The 23,847-nt window shown below is 37.3% G+C and overlaps 1 protein-coding gene across 1 annotated transcript in view; it reads left to right on the top strand.

Moving 5' to 3' along the window:
• Window positions 1–22,847, top strand: part of LOC108234802 (leucine-rich repeat-containing protein 4C) — a 60,903-nt gene extending 38,056 nt beyond the window's left edge. Inside the window, exon 2 of the mRNA XM_017414282.2 lies at window positions 17,980–22,847. Coding sequence (XP_017269771.1) covers window positions 18,007–19,902 — 1,896 coding nt within the window. The 5' untranslated portion in view covers window positions 17,980–18,006 and the 3' untranslated portion in view covers window positions 19,903–22,847. The remainder of the gene's footprint in view (window positions 1–17,979) is intronic.
• Window positions 22,848–23,847: the final 1,000 nt, after the last annotated feature.

Here is a 23,847-nt window from a genome sequence, read left to right as displayed (position 1 = left end):
GAAAGTTAATGTCATGTTTTGAACACTCGGGTGAAGAGAGGTGCAGAGTTGTCAACTGATCACCACCTGGTGGTGTGTTGGATCAGACGGTGGGGGACAATGCCAGACAGAACCAGTAGACCCAAATGTGTAGTGAGGGTTTGCTGAGAATGCCTGGCATAGGAACCTGTCAGAAAGATCTTCAATTCCCACCTCCGGCAAAGCTTCAACGGCATCCCAGCTGAGGTGGGGGATATTGAATCCGAGTACGCCATGTTCCGCAAGTGTGCTGTGTCGAGGCAGCACCCTGAGCTGTGACTGCAGGGTTGGTGGTTCCTCTTGCGGTGGCCATCCTCAAACCCAGTGGTGGTCACCCCAGGTGAGGGAGGCTGCCAATCTGAAAAAGTGTCCTAAGATTCCAGAAGCATCAATCAGGCCAAGTGGGCTGCAGCTGTGGCTTTTGGGCAAAATTTCTCTGTGCAGCCAGGGGGCAGAGGGGGGTCTGGTTTGGTGGCCTCAGGATTCCGTCTTTGCTATTTGTAGATGATGTGGTCCTGCTGTCATCATTGTGCCGGGATCTCCAGCTCTCACTGGAGTGGTTTACAGCTGAGTGTGAAGTGGAAGGGATGAGAATCAGCTCCTCCAGATCTGAGGCCATGGTCCTCAGTGGGAAAACAGTGGACTGCTCTCTCCAGGTCGGGAATGAGGTGCTACCTCAAGTGGAGGCATTTAAGTAGTTTTGGGAAGTGAGGGAAGAATAGAGTGTGAGATCCACAGACAGATTGGTGCGGTTTCTGCAGTACTGCATATTCTGTACATGTCCATTGTGGTGAAGAGAGAGTTGAGCTGCAAGGCAAAGCTCTCTGTTAATCAATCGATCTACATTCCTACCCTCACCTATGGTCAAGAACTTTGGGCAATGAGAACAATACAGGATGGATCTTCGTTTTCTCGGCAGGGTAGCTGGGCTCTCCCTGAGAGACAGGGTAAGAAGTTCAGTTATCTAGGAGGGACTAGGAGTAGTGTCACTGATCCTCCACATCAAGAAGAGACAGTTGAGCTGGTTTGGGCATCTGGTAAGGATGCCCCCTGGAAGACCTCTTTCCTTTAAGGCATGTCTGACTGGAGGAAGACCCCAAGAAAGACCCAGGACACTCTGGAGAGAGTATGTCTCTCCACTGGCTTGGGGATACCTTAGAATCCTCTTGGAAGAGCTGGTAGAGGTTGCTGTGGAGAGAGATGTCTGAGCTTCCCTGCTCAAGAAGTGGTAGATAATGGATGGATGGATGGAAAGAACTAAAAGAGATGGAGGAAGCAATTTGCTGGATTTGTTGAAAAACAACAAAAAGAGCTTTCTCTTCAGGAGTGCTAATACATCTAATTGTGACAGAAAATATTAAGGCAAAGCCAGTTTAGTGGTAAAATTGCAAATACTTAGCACAATATTTGATCAACAACAATTTTATGATAATAACGGCCTTGGGTTAAGTGAGCTACATTTTTGAATCAACAACATTAAATGAACAGAGAGAAAACAAGACAGACAAAGAAGAATTGCTGCTGGGTTTGGGTGATAAAAATGTTTTTTTCTTCAAATGAGAAGATATTAGAGGAGCCATTTCAACTCAGAATTAAAGGCCTTGCATTTCTTGAAGGAATGTATATCTCCCTTTCATGACAAAGTTTTAAACTACTCTTTTTATTGTGAAAAGAAGTGGCGTTATAGCTGTTTTGGTGAAACCTTATAAATGACACTATGCTCAATCTCATGCAGTATTGTGACATCTTGTGTTAGCTCTCAAAGAATGCATTGGGGATGGCTATCAGCTATCACCACACCAGATTCTAGCTCAATATCTGTAAAACCGAAAGTTATAGCCATTTTTTGGCCACCTTGATCTGGGTTGACTCTAAAACGTAATCAGCTGTAGATGTACTTCTATTGAGGTTCATTAAAATCTGTCTGGTGGTTTGTAAAATATTTTGCTAACTCTTCAGACAAACAAACACATGCACAAACACACACCGGTTAAAACATTGTTGCTCCACCTTCACCTTCAGTGGTGTGCCATAATCAGCATCTGCAGAATAATTCAGTGCAAATGATTGCTTTCTAGTCGAGTCTTCACTTTATTCAAATTAAGTTTACATCATCTTTAGGTCTAGCATTTATTGTAATCTTTACAGTTTATTTTTTAGACTACAAAAAGCACTGCTAAACAAATAGATATGACAAACATGGACAAGTCAATGGGGAAACATTTTTGGGGTGAGATGAAAAAAAAAAAAAAAACTTCAACACAATACTACAGCTTGTTAGCATGGCAACTAACACTGCTCACCAAGAACAAATAATGAGAGAAAAAATGGACTACCTACTGGGTGTTGTCAACACAGGCTGCACATAATCAATAAGCTATTAGCAAAGAGAAACCAAACTCAATCCTTTATACAAAACAAACAGTCTGTTCACCAACTGGCTCACTGGATGATAAAATGTATTTCCACTTTCAGCTTTGAAATAATTCCTAATGATCACATGAGTCAGGCTCATGCTGGAAAAGTGCACCAGCAGAACAAAAATCCAGCAAACATCGATGGCTTGTTATGGTAGATCTGGACTTTTGTGACAAAACGCAACTTTCACACATTGTTATTGCCCACAACCAAAGGCGGCGCAATAATGTTTTTCCTTGTGTCTCCTGTTTCCTTTGCCTGCACCATAATCAAAAATATGTCATGAATCACTGAACATATTTGAATGTAATTTTCAGAAAGTCAATATTAGATGTATGTCTACAACTGATTAACATTTGGAGTCAGTCCAAAGCATAATAGTCGCCACAACTAAGTGGTCTTAGCAGATTAAAAAAATGGCCAATTCTTAATTGATAGCTAAAATTTGGTGTAATAGTACCTAAGGCTGATCACCACTTCATAGTCTGACCACTAAGCAATCATGTATAAGTAAATCTTGGACTGTTATAATTGACACAGCATGTATTTAAGCAAAATATCTCATAAACAAATAGCTGAATTTAGGTAAGTATTGGCTGCACATCTAACCAAAATTTTACGGATAATGAGCTGAGATTTTGTGTGGTAATAGCTGAGCATGATCACCAACTGACTCTCTGAGTTCTAATATACCCTGTGAAAACAGGCACTATATCGCAATATAGCATGAGAGTGTGCATAATATTATTTTAAAGGTTTTACTAAAGTGGCTACAACTTCAACATTTTTCAACATGAGATGATCTTAGGTTAAAACTCTGGCATGAGAGGCAGTGGGTGATATGCATTCATTTAAGGAATGCTAGACCTTTCATTTTTAATTATTTCTGATTGGCTTTATGACAGTCTCCCATTAAGCATCACACAGTCACTGCTGATTAATTGAAACACAAAAAAAAGAGAAAAAAGAGGTGGAGGTATAAGTGGAGGGGGGGAGGGGGAATCAAAATCACTCTCCTGAGAAAACGCCTGCTCTTCAGCTTTTATTTATTGAGTCCAAATTTATTGGATGGTGGTTATTTTTAAACAGACCTTAATCCTCTTTTCACCTTCATTGGGAGATAGATAATTATAGTAATCTGGTAAAAGGGATTTTAATTTCATGATGTGAATTGTTAGAGTGGGATGAACTATTTGATTTGTGAAAGGTGCATTGCCTCCTTTAATTTTGCACGTGTATGAAAACATGGAACTTTGTTCGGGATCTACTTTTTGCAGTTTGCAGATTCTAATTAGTACCTATGTGTGGCAGGTACCCATATGACACAAGCAGGCACATGGCAGGTATATACTTAAAGAAATAGCACCCATTGTTCATTTTTGTTCTATATAAAGTACTAGGTGAATGGACTGTCTTCAAAATAGGACAACTTCATAGTGTTCTCCTTGTGTTCTCTTTAAATAAAAGTCTAGTAGCTTGTCTTGTCTAGGTTTTTCTTTAGAAAATAAATGTTGCAGAGAATTAAAATTAAAAGCATCATATTTTTGTTACTGTAGTCAAGCAGTTTAGGGGAAAAGGTTTCTATTATCTTGCATCAATACTTCAACAAGATAATCATGTATATATTGTACAGTCAGTCAATTTCACTGCTTTCTTAAATTTTTAAGATACTAATATATATCTTGCCTGATTGTTTTCTCTTGTTAAGAGGATCTTGAGCATCTTTCAGTTTATGCTGCTAATTCTTTTTCTTTACTTATTAATAGTCCTTTTATTTATATTTTGTCATTTCATACTTAAATGTTAAGATACCTAAAGAAACCATGTGAAGTATAGCACTCATTTTAGTAAACTATGCAATTATGCTCTTCATGCATCTTGCCTTTTTGATTATATCATGATGTGTAATTATCTGGATTGCTGGGATCTTTCAGACCAACAGGAGATCTGAAATCTAAGTTCCTTTAATGCTTGGTTATAACATTTAAAAAAAAACTGTCTAAGAGCAATTCAAAGGAAAGAAAAAATATATTGATTGATTAATTGATTGATTAATCAAATATGGCAATTCATAAAGAAAATGCTATCCAACAGTTTGGTAAACAGGGCAAGAGTAGCCTTTCTAATGTGCTGCCATCTTGTTTGATCATCCATGTTACTCAATCTAGGGTAAATTCTAAGTAGCTAAAAGTCATTTTTTAAGTTAGGAGAACACCTGAACAAGAATAATTTGAACAACATGAATTTAACAAAAAAGCTGCACAAAGAAAAAAAAACTGTTCTACAAAAACCCATCTGAAATTTCCCAAAAATTGTGCAGACAAGTCATAAATTTATTATAATCTTGTTTTGAGGACGGTTGATACCATAATAGATTTTTATTTATTTTGTTTTCTAAGGCCTTATCTTTAAAATGAGGACAATACAGCAAAACCAGCATTTGATTTTGTCGGGATTTGGGTTTTATTTAAGCTATTTTTTAAAGTTTATTTTGTATTGAGTTTATTGTTTCTTTTGTTTTTGGATTGTCTTCATGTTTCATCTTGTCTTTGTTCAGCTTTTGCTCCTTGTGTTGTTTGTATTCCTGTCGCCATTCACTTCTCAGTTTATCACTTGTTTGCCTGCCACGCCCATCTTCACCTGCCCCAAGTTTGTAATCACTCACCTGTGCCCACTTCTTCTAATTTCCTGCAGCTTTTAAAACCTGGTCATTTATCACTGGTCCGTTGTTGCTTCGTGCTTCTGATTTCCCCTCATGTCTTGCCTCTTGTGTTTTGTTACCATTTTGGATTTGTGTGCATGTTTTGTATTTAGTCATGTTTTTGCTGCCACAGCAGCTTTTGTTTTGGGTTTTCTTTTTGTTTAAAATAAATTAGTTTTATCCTTAAGCTCAGCATGAGTGTGTGCATTGGGTTTGCCTCACTCTCCACCACACCTGACAGATTTGTATTCTGTTTGTCATGATGGTGTTAGTGTCAAGGTGTTACTAGATCTAAACTAAATTAAAACCATTTCAAATGCAAATCCTGAAGTTTCTCATCATAAGACTTTATTGTCGACCCAATGAGAGGTTAAACTTAATGTTGGTTTTATTTTCTTCATAATTAATAAACTAATAACAAAATAAGTGACAGATGGAAATAGTTTATTTGACAATCATAGTTATGGAATAACGTAAGTTGGAAAATCTTGCAATTTAGATATCTCTTTTAGAGTGGCATTATGATTCTTATAGTTCTCTAGTTATCTCTAAGGCAAATGCAGGACACAAAATTGCACTAACAAACAGACATTATCTTCAAAGAGGAAGATTTTATAATAACAGTGGTAGATGTTCTGGCTCCAAGTACTTTTCTCTGGGTCATTGTGACACAACCACCAATAATTATAATAACTTCAGTTACATTTGCATCTTTTGGCCTTGACAGTCTCAGTTTAAAATAACAAAAAAAACAGGGAAACTTGTCATGAGTGTTTCATGTGTGAAAACCACCAGGTTTCCGGTACTAAGAGTCTTTCAGTTATGTGCGTTTTGCTGTTGTGATTGACGCTTCTGCAGCAGTAATAAACCATTACCTAAGACTGATTGAAGAAAAGGCTGTGTGTTCCTATTTTGCAGTTTACCCGGCAAAAGCACATCCATAAACCTGGGCTATAATATTATAAAAAGAAATGGAAGGAATACAGTATGGTTTGAGCACAGCAGGGTTCACTTCCTCAGGCTCTATCTTGAAACACTACTTCAACTTTTTTTTTTCCCCGACATTTAGACTTTATTGTGGAAATACTATTTCAACTTCATTCTCCACTTTTTGACGTTAATCTTGACATTTAAATATTGATAATGACATTTTGAAAAACATGTACACTGGCATACATTCTATCTATTATTAGACAGTGAATAAAAATCTGATGAAATGATTTACAATATTTACAGAACAAAACAACAACACAGTGTTCACAAAATTTTCCTTTCCTATGTGTGTTTTTTTAAAGTTTGTGGAAACTGGAGAATCTATCGCCTCATTCTTTGTGTAGGAGTTATTTTTTTGTTGTTTTTTTTTTCCTCACGGCATCTTAGTTTTTCAGTGCAATATTTAATTATGCAATTTGGTGGAAAGAGCAAATACATAGAGTAACAGGTGCTCACAATACGCTCTTGAAGGGATAATGGTTACATTCAGTGGGCAGTTTTGACCATGTTGTATAGAAATCAATGCGTTTGATGAAACTTGTTAATGGTACAGGAGCTATGTTGTTCTGCAACTTTCATCTTGGACATTTTGTACAACTCTAAACATGATTATGAGTACTGCAGTCAGGCCTCAGACTGCATACAAATTTTAGTCTAGCTAGAAGTCTCTGTGCTAATATAACCCATCAGTGTTGAATCAGAGCTTTTTTCCATTAATACTTGCTGTCATTATTAGTGTGCAGAAATAAGACTAAATCCTGTCCAAACCTGTTTAAGTCAGCTGACAAACCTATGGGATGTCCTTACTTCAGCGACAGTATATGATCTTCAGAGGCATTGACAAATAAGGATTAAACTTCACAGCTCTGGTATTATTTCTGTTAGTTTTGATAAATACATTTAAGGGCATGTTGTCAGGCTTGCTGTGCATGTTTAAATGTGATCAACTGACTTGCTTATGAGTGTGTGGGTCATTTTGTTTGTACTTGTAGTTGTATCAGTCTTCTAAATTTGTGAGCACACTAAAACATGATGAGTCCTGACTAACTTACTAAATAACAAGGAAACCTTTTCAGAATTTCACTATAAATGTGCATTCCAAATGAAATGTTTTTCATTCAGTCATTTATTGTTTACATACATGTACTGAAATCTATATTTTGTAAGCTTAAAGCACACTATCAACATAATCTTCAACATAAAAATCAGTTCCCATATGTTATGAGTGAGAACATAATAGTCAAATACTCAAACATATTTGCTTTACTCACTGACAAACAGTCTTGTATACATAATACATCTTTTAGCAAAATATCTCATGATGCAGTAGGCACTTTGTACTTGTAATAAAACTCTCTGAAAGTCATCAATGGATGCGCATCTACAACTGATTAACTTTGAGAGTCAACTTGATTTAAAAGTTGCCACAAGTAATTGACCTTAGCAAACCCAAAACTGGCTATTTCTCAGACAATTTCACAGATACTGCGCTAAACTTGGGTGTGGTAGTAGGCGAGAGTCATTTCCATCATACAGTCCGAGTGCTCACAGATTACATAAGATCTTTATTTAAAACTTTAGTATGCAAGGTGGCTGGAAATATGCATTCCGACAAGAAATCCTACATTTATGAATACAAATTTAACAGCGGACAAGCTTCAGTGAGTAGTACCCTCAGTCAGTAATATTGACTGTAAAATTTACAAAAAAATTAAGTAGTCCTGTCTCAGAAGGCAATTCCCTAATTCCTATATTACAATGTTATTTTATTGTGTTTGTTAAATAACCTCAATATGACAACAACAAATTAAAACTCCTGATATTCTGTTATAGCTTTTAGTTTTGGTGAGCCACCTCAACATTAACAGTGGCCCTTATCTGTCCACCCATTTGAAAACTTTCTGGAGGCACCCCTGCTTCTCAGTGACATGTCAGTAACTCCTCAATAAAATGGACAGAATTCAAAAAAAGGGATTCCTGTGAGAGGCAGTGGCACCTTGGTGGGCAACAGTTTTAACAAAAGAACAAATTACGGCTCCATGTATCATGTCATTTGTCAGCATCCTGTCACTCCCAGCGTGAACACAAAAGCTCAAGAAAGAGCTTCCTGTAACTTCTGCTTTCAGTCAATTTGCAAACTAGAATGGCTGGAATTCATTGGCAGATAGCTGTGACTGAACAGAGGACACTTCAGTGAACTAATCCCTTCAAGCACTGTGCATTTTGGAGGGAGTGGCCGCCTGCCAAGTCTGGCCATTGAAGCTACTGTGCTTTTTCTGTCATATTTAATGTGATGCAGTTTTCTTGCTCAGTATTAACGTTGAAAACCAGCATTTTGGCCTTTTTTTGAAACACCTTATCATAGACTATCATAGCAGAGACAGGCAGAATTTCATTCAGAAATCTGAAAAATTCTGGCAAATTGCAAATGCCTACTAACTACTTTCTATCCCTGCCCATGAAAAATTAAAAGTTACAGTGTTACATCATTAAAAGATAATTTCCTCTTTCCACAACTCACAAGCCCAAAAAGAAAAAAAAAATCTACTCACTATGGTATTTACACTCTCGCAAAGACTCGAGTTCTGTTGGTTAAGTAAAAGAAAAAAAAAAGCTTCACTAAAATGTCATTTTTTAAAGTGAATATTTAAAAGACCCATCTCTGAAGTAAAAATTAATGTAACAAGTTCAGTTTAAATTCTTCTCTGGCTAACATTAAGCAGTGATGTGTGAAACTGCTGTAAAAAGGCAGCTTTTGAGGTGTGTGTGTGTGTAGATTTTAATTCAGCCACTGCTGCTGGCAATGTCTGTACTCACCTACCTAACTGCATCTACCTTTTCTTGCTGCCTGTTTAAAGCAGTGGTGTTGTGTCTTTGCTGTGCCTTACTATTTTATTTGTTAGGTGTTGAGGCTGAATGCAGGGATCAAAATTGATGCACTTTTGAGACAGCACTGTTCCACAGCTTTCTGTTTCCCTCAGTAAGAGTGTTCCTCAATACAGTATGTATGCAGCCAATTAACAAGACTGTCACTACAGGCTGAGTCATACTAACATACTGCGCTGAGCCACATTTTTAGTTACTTCAATCAGCCACAACTCTGCTGCAATGCCCTTCCACTTACAGTTTGCCAGTCCTGCAATTTCTTACAGTTTGCCAGTCCTTCAAATTTCTTCTTTTTTTTTGAAACGCAGTCATGGGAGCAGATTGGTAGGCCAGACAAGTGACACGCATACTAAGAGCGCCCTCGCATTCAGTCAGTCTGCCACCCTGGGCATCCTGTCTTAATCCCTTTGCAGAGACCAGACAGAGCCTTTGCAAAGTGCATTTGAACATGGAGGTCCCAGCAGATTATTTAGCCCTTGCAATTATCATAATGGAGGCAGCATAAGACAGTACGTGAATAGGAACTGAATTATCACTTGAAAGGTGTCTCTTTGCCCTCTTGCTCTCTCGTTTCCTCCTGTACTGGAAAATTTCAACCTGCTTCCACTTATCTGAGATCAAGGCATAGGAAAAACCTTTATGTTATATAATCTGATATCTCCTATTGTAACAAAAAACAAATAAACAAAAAAAAGTATGGTAAATGTTTTTACCTGTAAACCTTTTTCAAAATGACAATAAACCATTGTATTAATTTACCAAAGGAAACATCTACAATTTATCTAATTAATTCAAAGTAGCAAAAATTATTATTATTTTTTTTATTAAAATAGTATAATACCCTAGATATTGAATAGATCATATCATGTTATGTTGTTTTGTTCACTTCAGTGTATTACATACTTAACAAAACTATTCAAAATTATTTATTGTCCAGAATTGAAAATAAGTTCCAAAAAGGTTTTGTTTTTAACTTTTTTTGGATTTATTGTGTTTTGGATGGCAGAGAATCTACACCAGCATATTAGTATATATGTTCATTAACTGACTCATTTGATAAGCCTCGAGCACAACATGAGCTGCCGTGTGGCCTTTTCCCAGTTGACAAGTCGCCTGACCACTAGGAGCAGATTGGACATTTTGGAGAGGATGATTCATGATATATATATATATATATATATATATTTTTATAAACTTACATTTGATCAGGACTTATCAAAAGCAGGACCTTTTTAGATTTTTCCCTTTTCTTTTTTTCTTTTTTTTACAAAGCTTTACACCATTTTTTTAAAAAACCTCATACAGAATACCATCAATTCCTCAGTCATTTCACAAATACAAAGACAACTGAAATATAATTACAGTGTTTACATGGGCAGGAACGGCAACCAAGTAATCATTAGTTGGTAGGGCAAAGTGATTGGTTAGCTGATAATTGTTTTGCATTTCTCATCAAAAACAAGACAATGACTGAAGATAAAGTACTTATTCTGTTTTCAGACACATTATCATAGTGTGCTGCCTGATGGCAAATTGAAATGTGTCTGTACTTTAGGTTTGGGTCCACCCACTTATTGTCTGTCCGGCCATAATGCCAGATGGCAAATTGATTGCTCTCAATTCTGCCCTCCAATTAATTGAATCTCTTTCATTCAAAACTGGAGGAAATGAGCCTGGTCTTTTAAATATGCGGCAATTTTCAATAAAATAATTGTGCTGTTGAAGAGTGCTGCTGTTGTTTAACCTCGGTCACTTCTGAAGGGAGGGCAGGAGTGAGGCTCGGGCGGGAGGTCATCTGTACCTCCTCTAGATGCCCAGCAAAGGAATACTGCCTATTTCTGTTTTCCGTACTGATAAAACAAAGATTCCTTCACCAGTTTTACTTGCAATCTGTAAGAGAGTAATAAAAATGTGTTAATAAATTAGCAAGAAATATATATTTCTTTACATATTTCTGAGAATGTAAAGGAGAAATATAGAGTTTACATAAAATATTTTCAACATTGTTGACACTAAATGTTAAGGAGCTGCATATGAACAGGCAGTCATTACGTTCTGAGAGTTTCACTAAAATACAGTTGAAAGCAGATGTTTACATACACTGTATAAAAAGACAACCATTTTTTTCTTGCTGTATGACATTAAGTCAGCCTAAACCTTTTCTTTGTTTGACAGAAAATTATTGTCAATGTTTTAATCAATGTTGTTGTTCAATGTGAAGCTCTTGGAACATTTGTTGGGCATGACTTTCAGCTGCAACTATAACAAATTTCAGCCCAAAACCTCTAAAATTGATTTAATTATAGCAATTTTTGTGTTACATAATGGCAATTAATTGTGGTGGCCATTGTAAACTGCAGTGACTCCAAAAGCTATTGAGTTGTAAATGTACAGGCAGTCATTACTGTCTGAGAGTTTCACTAAAACCTGTCTAGTAGTTGGTGGGATACTTTGCCAACAGACAAACAGGGTTAACACTGTGGGGGAATTTCTGAATCAAGAATTTAAACAAGTCAATACTGCCTTTTGTGGTGATTCATTACAAAATTGCTAGCAATGGACACAAGTTCGTACAGAGTTCAAAAGTCTGATGAAGTTGTGACAACATTATCAACAAAACAGGAGATATTTATTCATTCTACAGCTCAACATAAGCTCACAGTAACCCTCAAAACCCAATCAGCTTCAGAACCATCGACCTGGATATTTACATAACTTCGTGTAAATTGAACATGCTACCATCCTGACTATGACACATTCAAACCTACAAGTACAAATATCCTTTAATAGTTAATGATATGACATCAAAATCAAAACCCATAATCTAATGTTGGGGGTACAGTGACAAAGAAGATGACATTAAGCAAAATAATTCAACAATTCAGACAATCAAGTACTTAATTTACTAATTCATCCACAACACCAACAGTTATTGTCAAAGTTTTAATTCTCCCGTGGCCTTCGGGTGAAATTAACCCAAAGTTACAAGGGCTTCTCTACCTCTCTTTGCCTCTGACTCTTTTGAGGGCTTCAGGAGGGTTAAAATACTGCACAGCTCATAGTAGATGTTCAGCTACTATCACACCACATTCTAGCTCAATATTTGTGAAACTAGCTGAGTTATCCTCATTTTTGTTTCCTAATATCAGTTACCTGTGGCAGCCATCTTTAACTGGGTTGCCTCCAAAATTTAACCAGGTATAGATGTCCACCAAAGGATTATTTTCTGAACATTTCATTGAAATCCTTTCAGTGGTTCCAGGGATATTTTACTAATAAATTGAAAGAGTTGACGACAATAATTATTTGTAAAGTAAAAGCCATGTAGACAAACAAAAATACATGTACCACCCCTCCACACACACATATACAAGTAAAAACATAACCAAATAATGATCTTATGAATTAATTATGAATTAAAAGTTGTTCAGCAAGGTTTAAAACTTTGTTTTGTGTCTCCTTTGCCTGTGTATTAACTGTTAGAATAGGACAACATATTTGGGGGATGGTTTAGATGTTTATCTTTTTTATCATCCCTTAAAGGCCAAAACAAATCAAGGTGGCTTTAACATAAAAATGAATCAATGGGGCATATGTGAAAGCCTTCAACTTTAATAAGTCAGGATTGTCCCCACAGTCTTCAAAGCCTCCAGCACCTCACGGCTACACTGAGCCTCTTCACCTTTTCATAAAACACGTTTGGCATTCATACAGCGTTTTATCTTTATTCTCGTGAAACATAATAAGTAGTGTAACCCAATATGTTTATATTTATTTGTTTTCTATAAAATTTCTAAAGCCAAATCGGTGACTTTCAGTCATCTTTCATTGCAGAAGGTGTCACAGGTCATACAGTATCTCCATCAGAATGATGAAACTATATAACTGCTTCAAATGAAATATGAAGATTGTGCTGTGCATTTTTTAGGTTACTTATTTACTTTTATCACTTTGACAAAAAAAAAAAAAGTATTTTTGCAGCTATCAGTTGCACAACACATATTCTCCTTTGGCCTAATCTCTGTTTTTCTTTCAGTGCATTTACCAAAATAAAGTGCTGTATTATTACATTCTTCTACTGGAACACGAAACTGTTATCAGCATCATTCATTTTTTTGTTATCTAGACTTCAGTGAATTGCAGCAGTGACACAAAATGCTTTTTACAGATGAGACAAAACAGACAGTCATCCATTTCACAACAACCCCTGATTTTGTAAAATGTGAACTTTTATTTATTAATTTTTTTCCCCCACTGACCAAAACCAAGCAAAACAATGAAATTAAATGACCAGTAGAAATAATAAGCTTAGCCTTGTATCAGGTATAGAAAAAGTTTAGAAATTAAATGCAACACATCTGTAAAAAAACATAAAAAACAGACAATAAATATATATATAAATGCACTTAATTTTTGCTTTTCTGAGACCTGAATTGTCAACAGAGGGACATTCATTTCCTTCACTGTAAAAAACCCAATGAGATTCCTGCTGATAAGTCAGCAGCACCCAACAGCTTCCTACTGTGGATTTATTTCTCAAACACCAGCATTCAGAGAACTGAGGCCAGGATGGAGGTGGGGGATTGCTCTATTTCAGGTCGAGAGTGAAGCACATCTAGTCCCCATGTCAGTGATGGAGGGTAGTTATGATGGTTCTCTGTGCCAGATTTTAAAATTGCCATCACCCAACGACCCAACACCCACCTCATCCCCACTCAAACACACATTCAAACATATATATACACACTGTCATAATACATATGATAACTGCATTGGGTTTTCAAGTTTACATCTAGGCAACATTGAGTAACAGCAATTTGGTCCAAATTAAATGACTAACTTGTCAAAACAAGTAATTACCGTTCAAAGATTTCTACAAATGGGCAGCTGCTGTTTTTAACTGAACTTTAGCTTTTACTGCATTCTGTTTTCCCTTTGTATTCATCTGTGTTAACATTATTTGTCGAAATGCTGAGAAAAAAAAATAGTACATCACTGGCACTGTAGCATAGCTGCAGCTATGAATGGAAAAAATATATATATTCCCAGAAATGAAAGAGTAAACTGTGTAGAGTTAGTTTGAAAATAGATCAGATTTGCAAACATTTTTTTTATATTGTATTCTATTTATTTTCAGTATCCTTTAAGGTGTAAATTAATATCGCTATCATTTTTTCAGAGCCCAGTGTGACTGTCATAAGTCTGACAATATTTTTGTTCGCAATCATGACACCTTTAAGAAACTGACTCCAAAGGATAGTTGTTGTTTTTTTGATGCTTCAAAAATGACTGAAACAGTCACCTCATAGGCAAAAATAATTTGACTGATAAATTCTTTGAACTGCATCAGCTGTATTTTCTTTTTTTACCCAACTAATTTTAAAGCATATCACTTTCAGCCTTATCTATCAAGTCCTTAATAGTCTCAAATCAGAAACTAAAAAGACAAAGAAAAAAAAACTAAACATTCACAACTTATTAGGAAAAACTGCACTGTAAGCACAGTGTCAGGTAATCACATCTCATTTTTTTGAAGGAAGATGTGGATAATTTTCATCCTTGATTTTCAACATCCAATCATTGTGTTATTTTAGGTTAGCCAGTGTACACTAATAAATGGATCAGCAATCAAGATTTATGGTAATTATAAACACTGATAGAACATGCTTGTTATCTATCTGTATCTTGATATATCGTCTGCATCCAGATCTTGAAAGCCCCAGATGGCCTGTGAGGTTACAACATCAGCACAAACGAGGTTGAAAAGAAGACGAGCACCAAACGTATGCAAATGCAATGAATCAGTAATGTGTTGAATGAATTAGCAAGATGATACTCAGCTCATCAGACAGCACACTTAGTGGCCATAGGCTTATTTCTCCATCATTATGAGTCTTGCCTGATTTCATATCACTTCATACTTAACACTTGCTATCAATTCCATACTCATATGATTAACTGTAAATGATCAGTAATTGTCTAATCAACAAGGCAACCTCATTTACTTTGTCTGTGTTTGGATATTTTTTTCCCATTTGTAATCCTCTACTAGATAGTGACAGTTTTTTATGTATTCTAACCTAAAATTAAAAAGAGCAATGTTTACTGTCTGTGAAGATAAGGTGGTGAAATGGACTTCTATATTCTGAGTTCTGATAAAATCTGTTGTAAAGAGTTATGACAAACATGAGAAGGGAATGCTGTATTCCAAACACAAAATTTAATTTGGCAGACTCTGCAAATGCAAATTCAGATGTGCTTTTTTGTTGCTGGGTTGGACTAATCCTGTTGTGCATAAAAGATTCCGAATTCCCCTTTGCAGCTCGAGGGGAAATGCTAAACGTGCAAACAAGTTTGCACAAATATCAAGATCAAAATGTGACTGCAAAGCAAGTTACTTCATAATGCAACATTTTCAATGCTTTTTGTTTCATCTTCCATTATTTATCTTCCCAAATTTGACTCATGCAGAGCAATTGTAGAATAACTCATATTAATACACCCAGCAAATGAAACCAATAGTTTTTTTTTTCTTCTTCTTTTCCTTCCAAAGTGTTCAGCTACTTGCTGTGCTTTTGTGACAAGCTGGCTTTTGTGCCATGTAGGAATGTCCAAGTTATCATATCTTGCTTGTTGAGAAAAAAGTTGCTGCTTTAAGTGCTAACATGACAAGTCTCTAATAATATGACATTGTAATTGAAATGCCTCGAAATGCTTCATCTTACAGCCTCCGTGTGCACCTTGATTAAAACATATGTTTACCCTGCATTTTTCCCAGAAACTTCATTATAACAAATACGCTTTGCAAGTCACAGCACTGTTAAGACATAAAGCCAGTGGCTGCTGCTTGCAGGAGCTGAAAAGTAAAGGTGGGTGTGGGTTTTTTTATGTTACTGGCAGGATTTTAGATGTAAGTAGCTACTGCTTTCAGATGCTCTGAACACATGTTGAGCACAGCTAGATGAAAATTAATCCATGCAGTGTTGCAACAACAAAAGGGGAAAGCATTTTTTTCTCTCCCATCTACAGTATATTTTACATTTCTTTGTGTAATGAGCTATAAAGCGCTGTAAAATGCCTCCACGTTAAATGCATCATGAATAAGGCATGTGGCCAAAGCTAGAATTACTCTTGGAGTGGTAGATCAACATGCTCGTGTCTTTATGCATTCTGGTGGAATTGCAAACTGATATGTTGTATTGACAGCAGATAATCACTACCAGTGTGTTTTCCATGTCTGACATTTTCTTCTCTTTGGTGGCAGTGCAGGGTTTGTTGTAATTCCAGCCAGACAAAATGAGCTCCAGCCTGTGGGAGGCCTTATTCGATCTGCTTCTCCTGCAGAGGCTCGTCTCTCCGCAGCCTCGTTCCATCACGGCTATTGTGGCAGCCTGGCTGGTGCAAAAATCAAGCTACATATAAACTCATTTCTTCTGATTAAGTCAGCCACTCATCCTCACTGGAGAGCATTTCCACCTCAGTTAACAATTTTTACAGTTTAGAAAACACCTGTCATAATATACTTGTTTCCCCTTGCTTGTGGGCTGACAGAAAGAGATGATTAACAGATAACGTCAGTTGTAAGAGCTAAAAAAGAGCCAGGGAGGACTCAGTAGGAGGACTCTGTGTGTAACATTAAAATTGTTCTCTTCTTTTGATAGATAAGAGTTCTATGCTCTTGGCAAAGGCATCAACTGCACTACAGAATAGTGTCTGAATCACTTAAAAGTACAGCTTGACACAACACTGTCACACTTTATTCTTTCAGCACATATATGTTTGTTATACTGCATGCATTGATTTGTTTGCAGGTTGCCATCTAGGAAGGCAGAAAAATGAGGGATGATAGCAACACATCAACACTGCAGAGTGGAAGTGGGAGGCATAGGCTGTGCTCAATGCGTATGATTGTCCGAGTTTATTTTTATCACTGGGATTTTGAGGCATATTCACTGACATATTGGTTCAATGAACTAAGACAACAGAATAAAGAGCTTCTTATTAGTAAACTTGATTTAGCAGATAAGCTTGGGTTATTTTGGAACTATATCTCACATTGCTATTAAACTGACTCCAGTGTCATGGTTTTTCTGGTAAAAATGATTTGCATCAACATAAGAAAACAAGTATATATATATATATTTATATATATATATATATATATATATATATATATATACAAGACTGAAATCATAAAAATAATAAAGAAGCCAAACATTCAAGTATGATGTTTTTTTTTCTTTCAAAGACAACAGATTATAGAGCATGTTAGGAAAAGTGAAGTTAGTAAAAACTAGATATGTGAGTTTTGTTTATAACATGCTGTGTTTTGCTATAACACAAACCAGAGAACATTTTAGACAGAAGGTGGTTTCTAGTGCCCACGTTGCTAATGTAAAAAGTTATTTTTTTAAAATGAACAAATTATTTCACATTGGCATTCCAACAGTAAAACTTTTTATGTATTGAATAATAAATGTTTTATAATCCCAGGAGTAAGAATGTTCCGTGCAGATCCATCAACTTGTGTTGACTCTGCAAATTGGAGATGATCCAAGGATAGAGAGCAAACAAAATGTTTCAATATATTGCAGAAACTGGTAGCACTACTATTCAGCTTGTGTCTTCAGTTCACCTTGTTCATTTTCCATGTATGGTACATTGCACTGTACAGTATAAATATACTGTGATTTATTGTCAAATATCATAACAGATTTTGATTGTGCCAATGAAAGTGAAAAAAGAAATGTCTAATTTAAAACTTCTCAATGGTTTTTTCAAAGTAATTGTTTCAATGTGCCAAAAAAACAAATCCACATAAAAGAATAGTAATGGCATGTGTTTAAAGAAGCTTAGACAAGTAAACCATTTTGTCCTCAATAATTCAGCACGCAATCAAAACATTATCAAGTGATTAACTGAAACATTACCTCTATCTCTCTCTTTTCCTTTTTGTCTTACAGAGAACACAAACACCAGATGAACTATGAATGCTGAACACAATGATCTCCACCCTCCAGCGCCAGACAATGAGAGGTCGTAGGCTGAAGGGGGCGCTGTCCAACCCCCTCTTTGTGCTGCTTTTGGCCCTTCAGATCCTGGTGGTGGCTGGACTAGTTCGTGCTCAAACCTGTCCTTCTGTCTGCTCATGCAGCAACCAATTCAGTAAAGTCATATGCACTCGTCGTGGTCTACGAGATGTACCAGATGGCATTTCCACCAATACCCGGTACCTGAATCTCCAGGATAACCTCATTCAGGTAATCAAGGTGGACAGTTTCAAGCATCTGCGCCATCTGGAGATCCTGCAACTGAGCAAAAATCATATCCGCAGCATTGAAATTGGGGCTTTTAATGGGCTAGCTAGTCTCAACACACTGGAGCTCTTTGATAATCGATTGACAACAATCCCCAATGGCGCGTTTGAGTACTTGTCCAAACTTAAGGAACTGTGGCTAAGAAACAACCCCATTGAAAGTATACCATCATATGCCTTCAACCGGGTTCCTTCTCTTCGAAGGCTAGATTTAGGTGAGCTCAAACGTCTCTCTTACATTTCTGACGGAGCTTTCAAGGATTTGAGCAACCTGCGCTACCTGAACTTGGGAATGTGCAACCTCAAGGAGATTCCTAACATTTTACCACTGATTAGGCTTGAAGAGCTAGAAATGTCAGGCAACCAGCTCTCTGTCATCAAGCCTAGCTCATTTACAGGATTAGTGAACCTTCAAAAGCTGTGGATGATGCATGCCCAGATCCAAACTATTGAGAGAAATTCCTTTGATGATCTTCAGTCACTGGTGGAGCTGAACCTAGCTCACAACAACCTGACCTTTTTACCACATGACCTCTTTACACCATTGCATCGTCTTGAAAGAGTCCATTTGCATCATAACCCTTGGAACTGCAACTGTGACATTCTGTGGCTCAGTTGGTGGCTTAAGGAAACAGTACCAGCCAATACCAGCTGCTGTGCACGTTGCTTCACTCCTTCAGCCTTTAAGGGTCGCTATATTGGAGAACTGGACCACAGCTACTTCCAGTGTGATGTTCCTGTTATTGTAGAGCCACCCAGTGACTTGAATGTGACTGAGGGCATGGGTGCTGAGCTTAAATGTCGCACAAGCTCACTGACCTCCATCTCTTGGCTCACACCAAATGGCTCTTTGGTGACACATGGGGCTTATAAGGTGCGTTTGTCTGTTCTTAATGATGGGACACTAAACTTTACTAGTGTAACAATGCAGGACACTGGAACCTACACTTGTATGGTTAGCAACACAGCAGGTAACATTTCTGCTTCTGCTGTGCTCAATGTTACTTCTGTGGAAAACAGCGGGGTGACTTATTTTACCACTGTCACTGTAGAGATGATTGGGAACCCCGGGGAGGACAGCCAAACATCTCTTCCCCCATTTGACTGGATACCATCCTCAACTACAAAGGGTACTCCTGTTTCAACACGGACCACAGAGCGGACTTACACCATCCCAGTTCTGGATGTGAATGGAGGGGGAGCCCTCAATGGTCTGGATGAGGTGATGAAAACCACCAAGATTATCATTGGCTGCTTTGTGGCCATTACACTTATGGCTGCTGTTCTGCTGGTCATTTTCTACAAGATGAGGAAGCAACATAACCAACAGGACCCTGATGGCCCTGCGTCCTCCATGGAAGTCATTACTGTTGAAGAAGAGCTTGCAGGTGTTGCTGCTATGGAGAGACATCTATCGCTCCCTCCACTGGAGCACTACAACCACTACAACACCTACAAGAGCACTTACCACCACCCTCCTATGCTCAGTACCATACACAGCTCAGCCACACAGGAACCTTTACTGATTCAAGCTTGCTCAAAAGACAACGTTCAAGAGACCCAAATCTAATCTTAAATTTGACTACATACCCAGTATTACCAGTTTAAAACTTGAAATACAATGGATCAAAACATGGAGAATAATGAAAAAAAAATGCTGTTGACTTGACAGTTGATTTTGACTGCAGCACTTAATCAGCATTTGGTAAAGGAACAACATCTGATATTTTAAAATGGGTCTTTACAAAAACCAAGATTATTTATTAAAATATGTCTAGTGGCTAAATGAAGAAAAACGATTTGTGATAGCTTTTTAGCTCATTTTATTTCTCTATGTGTAATACTGCTTAAGAGAAAGAATGGTTTATTCAACGTGATTCGGAATGGTATCAAATGCAACTTGCAAAATCAATATATAGGTTTTGGTTCTATGCTAAGATGAATGCAGTGCCATAAATGAATAATTTTACTATCTTAAGCAAAGAACGTAATTTGGTTAAGGACATTGTTTAAACCTTTATTTGAAACTACATCTAACCGGAAGGAACTTCACAAGACATCAAACAAAAATGCAAGGGTATTTTCCTCACCATCATATTCCAGCTGTCACTCAAAATAAGATTAGATCATTTAATGACACAGCTCTGGATTATATCGCAGTGAAACCAGCATGCCTGCAGAGCAAAGCTGGCAAATGAGTAAATGCGCATTTCCCCTGTGGCTCCTGAACAACAGCCACACATCCTTCACTTTAATTAAGATTAAGGTCTTGCTCCCACTCCCCCTCCTCACATTTCTTTTGACTCTTACCCTTAACCATTTTCCTTTTGATCTCTCTTTTTTATATCTATGAATTATCCATTATCCCAGCCAGTATTCTCCTTGTTTTCTTTTCACCCTCTTTCTTCTTGGCTCCTTCGTCTGTCTTTGTTTCTCTGTCACTAAGCTCAGGCACGTTCCTCACCCATCACCATATCTCATTTGTCTCGCTTTACCCGCTTGTGTATGCCACACAGTGGCAGAATATTTCTTAGGAAAATGAAGGGTAGCATAAGGTTGTGCTCTGTAGCCTCCCTGTAACCTGGTAATGATCTACGTCCACTCGGTGTTGCAGCACCTTGCCACCACCCCAGGGTCACACAAGCCCAGGCGCTGATAGTCCATCTGTTAGTACAGATAAAAAGGCAAATGAGGCCGCTTTGTAATGTAGTGTGACCCTGTCAGACGAACGCAGACAGGGCTAACATACTCAGTGAAGCAGCTAGGAACCTGCAGCAAAATAGGAGAAGATGGGTTATAGCTTATTAATCTGTATCAGCAGTTCATTTCCAGACTAACAGAGGAAAGCTGATAAGAAAACAGCATGAGACTTTGTGCCCAACATCTCACAGGGGGTAGAGGCCTTTGATATTGAAGCGACCCCTGCTCAGTCTCATTTTGGGCAGAGGAAAAACACACACAGACACTTTGATGCTGCATCATTTATGGATCATCAAAACATTGTCTCTTCTTCTGTCTATTTACATGCTGTGTTTTTCTTTTTTTTTTTTCTTCTTTTTTTCTTTAGTCTTAGAACGAGGAAGGCTTATGCAAGTGGATAATAGGGATGAAAAGGGAAGAACAGAGGTTAGAGACAGAAAGTCAGCATTGGTCATAAGGGGTCTTCAAACAAAGATATTGCAGATATGAGTGGAAAAATAGTGGAAAAATAGATAAGGAATAAGGACGCAAACTAGCCATCAGCCTGTCGCCATGGAAACAGTGACCTTGTGCAGAAAGCAAGGGGTAGATATGCCTTTTGCTTTGGTCTCTGTGCAACAAGCATATTTTAATTTCCCACCGGCAAATTTCAGCCCTGGTTATCTACTAAAAGTGGCTTCATAGAATGTATATTTACATGCAAGTTTGGAAAGGACATAACCACACATGACATCATGTTGAGTTATTTCAAAAAAATCCTTTTATATAAAAAAAAACAAAAACTTTTTTTTTACTTTTATTTTGGTATCCAACAATCCCATCAGATTTCCTGACTCTCAAATCAGAGTCATAAAATCAAAGTTTATTGGCAGCATTCCGTTATGATGTCTTTTTTACAATAATGTGATTATGTGATGAACAAGATGGATAATAAATGTGGATTTTTATTTTGTTTATTTATTTTTTCTTTTCTTTTGATTCGTCATAAGCTAAGACCTGAATAAAAAGAATAAGGCAAGAGCTGCTGAAAAAAGAACCTTTCACCGTCAGCCTTTCACTATGAATGACGAGAACAGGCCAGTACATGGTAATGACAGTGAGTAAGCCATTCTTTCTCTTTTTACTGTTTTCCTTTTTAGTGCTCAATTCATTTTCAATGCTTTTGGTGGAAAATGATTCAATGTTCATGCTGGCTACAGTGAAAAAAAATCTGAATTTTTTTTATATATGTACTTGGGGGCTGTGAGTTACTCAGAATGAATGAAATATCTGTGTATTGGTACAGTAGTTGCTTAGGCAGGATGGCTTATGTGGAGAGATTTTTAAGTGCTGGAATGAAAATGATTGAAGACTGTCACGCAGAATGTGGGACTTGACATACCAGCAGACTGAATTTGTTTATTTTTATTTTATTTTATTTTCTGTGCAAAGCCCTCAGCCAAGGTGATTAAATTCGTGTGTGTTATTCTGCCAACTGTCCATGTATGGGGAGGGTTATTGTATGTGGGAACATTCTCTCTCATTTTTTGGAGAGAATAATCATCACATGGCAAAGTTTCTACAAAAAAAAATATTTTCAAAAAGATAATGCAAAAAAAAAAAAAAATTCTTCAGATCATAATTTTACATGTGCTCCTGTTGTTTAAAAAAGACAAAAAAGAAAAACAAAAACAAGAAAAAAGACAGTGCTTGTAAGGAGTTGAATTTCCCGAAGGATGATGTTCAATTATTGATACCTGAGATTGTAGTTCATACTGTACATGAATACAAATAAAAATTGCAATTCTCTTTTTTCAATAGATTTTATAGACTGTATCTTTCATAGAGATGGTGTCAATATGTTCATTTGTTTGTTTTATTTGAAAATGATCAATGAGCCTGCAGGTTGGAGTGAGCCTCTGCCTTAAACTGAGAAGTTCAAGTATTTTGGAGTCTTGTTGAAGAGGGATGGTGGGATGAACGGGGGATGGATCAACACATTGGGTCTCATCCGTAGTAATTAGGGTGTTGCTGTGGTCTGTTGTGGTGAAAGAAGAGCTGGGTCAAAAGGCAAAGGTGTTGATGAACTGGTCTGTCTATGCTCCAACCCTCATCTACGGTCATGAGAGGTAGATCATGACCGAAAAAGGAGATCCGGGAATGAAGAGGCTGAAATGGGTTTCCTCCGTAGGGTGGCTGGACAGCCTTAGAGCTAAAGTGAGAAGCTCTGTCATCCAGGGGGAGCTCGGAGTAGAGCCTCTGCTCTTCAATCAACTGAGGTGATTCGGGCATTTGATCAGGATGCCTCCATGGTGCCTCCTTCTGGAAGTTTTCTGAGCATGTCCCACTGGGAGGAGACCCCAGGACAAATCCAAAACTTGCTAGAGGGGCTATATACTCTATTTTCTGTGGGCTGGGAATGCCTTGGAGATGTCTCGGTTTCCCTCCTTGACCTGCTGCCTCCACAACTCAGCCACAGATAAATAGTAGAAAATGGATGATTTCGTGTACAGTATTGCAAAAACGACACATTTCTAAGTACCTCTGAGAATGCTAAAATGAAATAAACACAGATAAATTTATCGAAGCTTATTTTATGATGTCAGAGAACGAAAAATGATTCCCAGCCCTTTTTTAAGAAAACTGGGTTAATTTACGTATTTTAATCCATCTGAAGGATTCATTAAATTTACTGTGGCAAATCTGATTATTCTTTTTAACAAATAGCACAATTGGCTATTGACATATCAGTCCTCAGATTGTTGTTGACACAGCCGGTTTTATTTCTGATCTCATAGTTGACTCAAAAATATATCTAAAGCATTTCATAAAAGCA

The sequence above is a fragment of the Kryptolebias marmoratus genome, linkage group LG15 (assembly GCF_001649575.2).
Source record: "Kryptolebias marmoratus isolate JLee-2015 linkage group LG15, ASM164957v2, whole genome shotgun sequence".
Taxonomy (NCBI): Eukaryota; Metazoa; Chordata; class Actinopteri; order Cyprinodontiformes; family Rivulidae; genus Kryptolebias; species Kryptolebias marmoratus.
The sequence above is the reverse complement of the archived record's forward strand: the minus strand, read 5'-3'. Positions and strand labels throughout refer to the sequence as shown.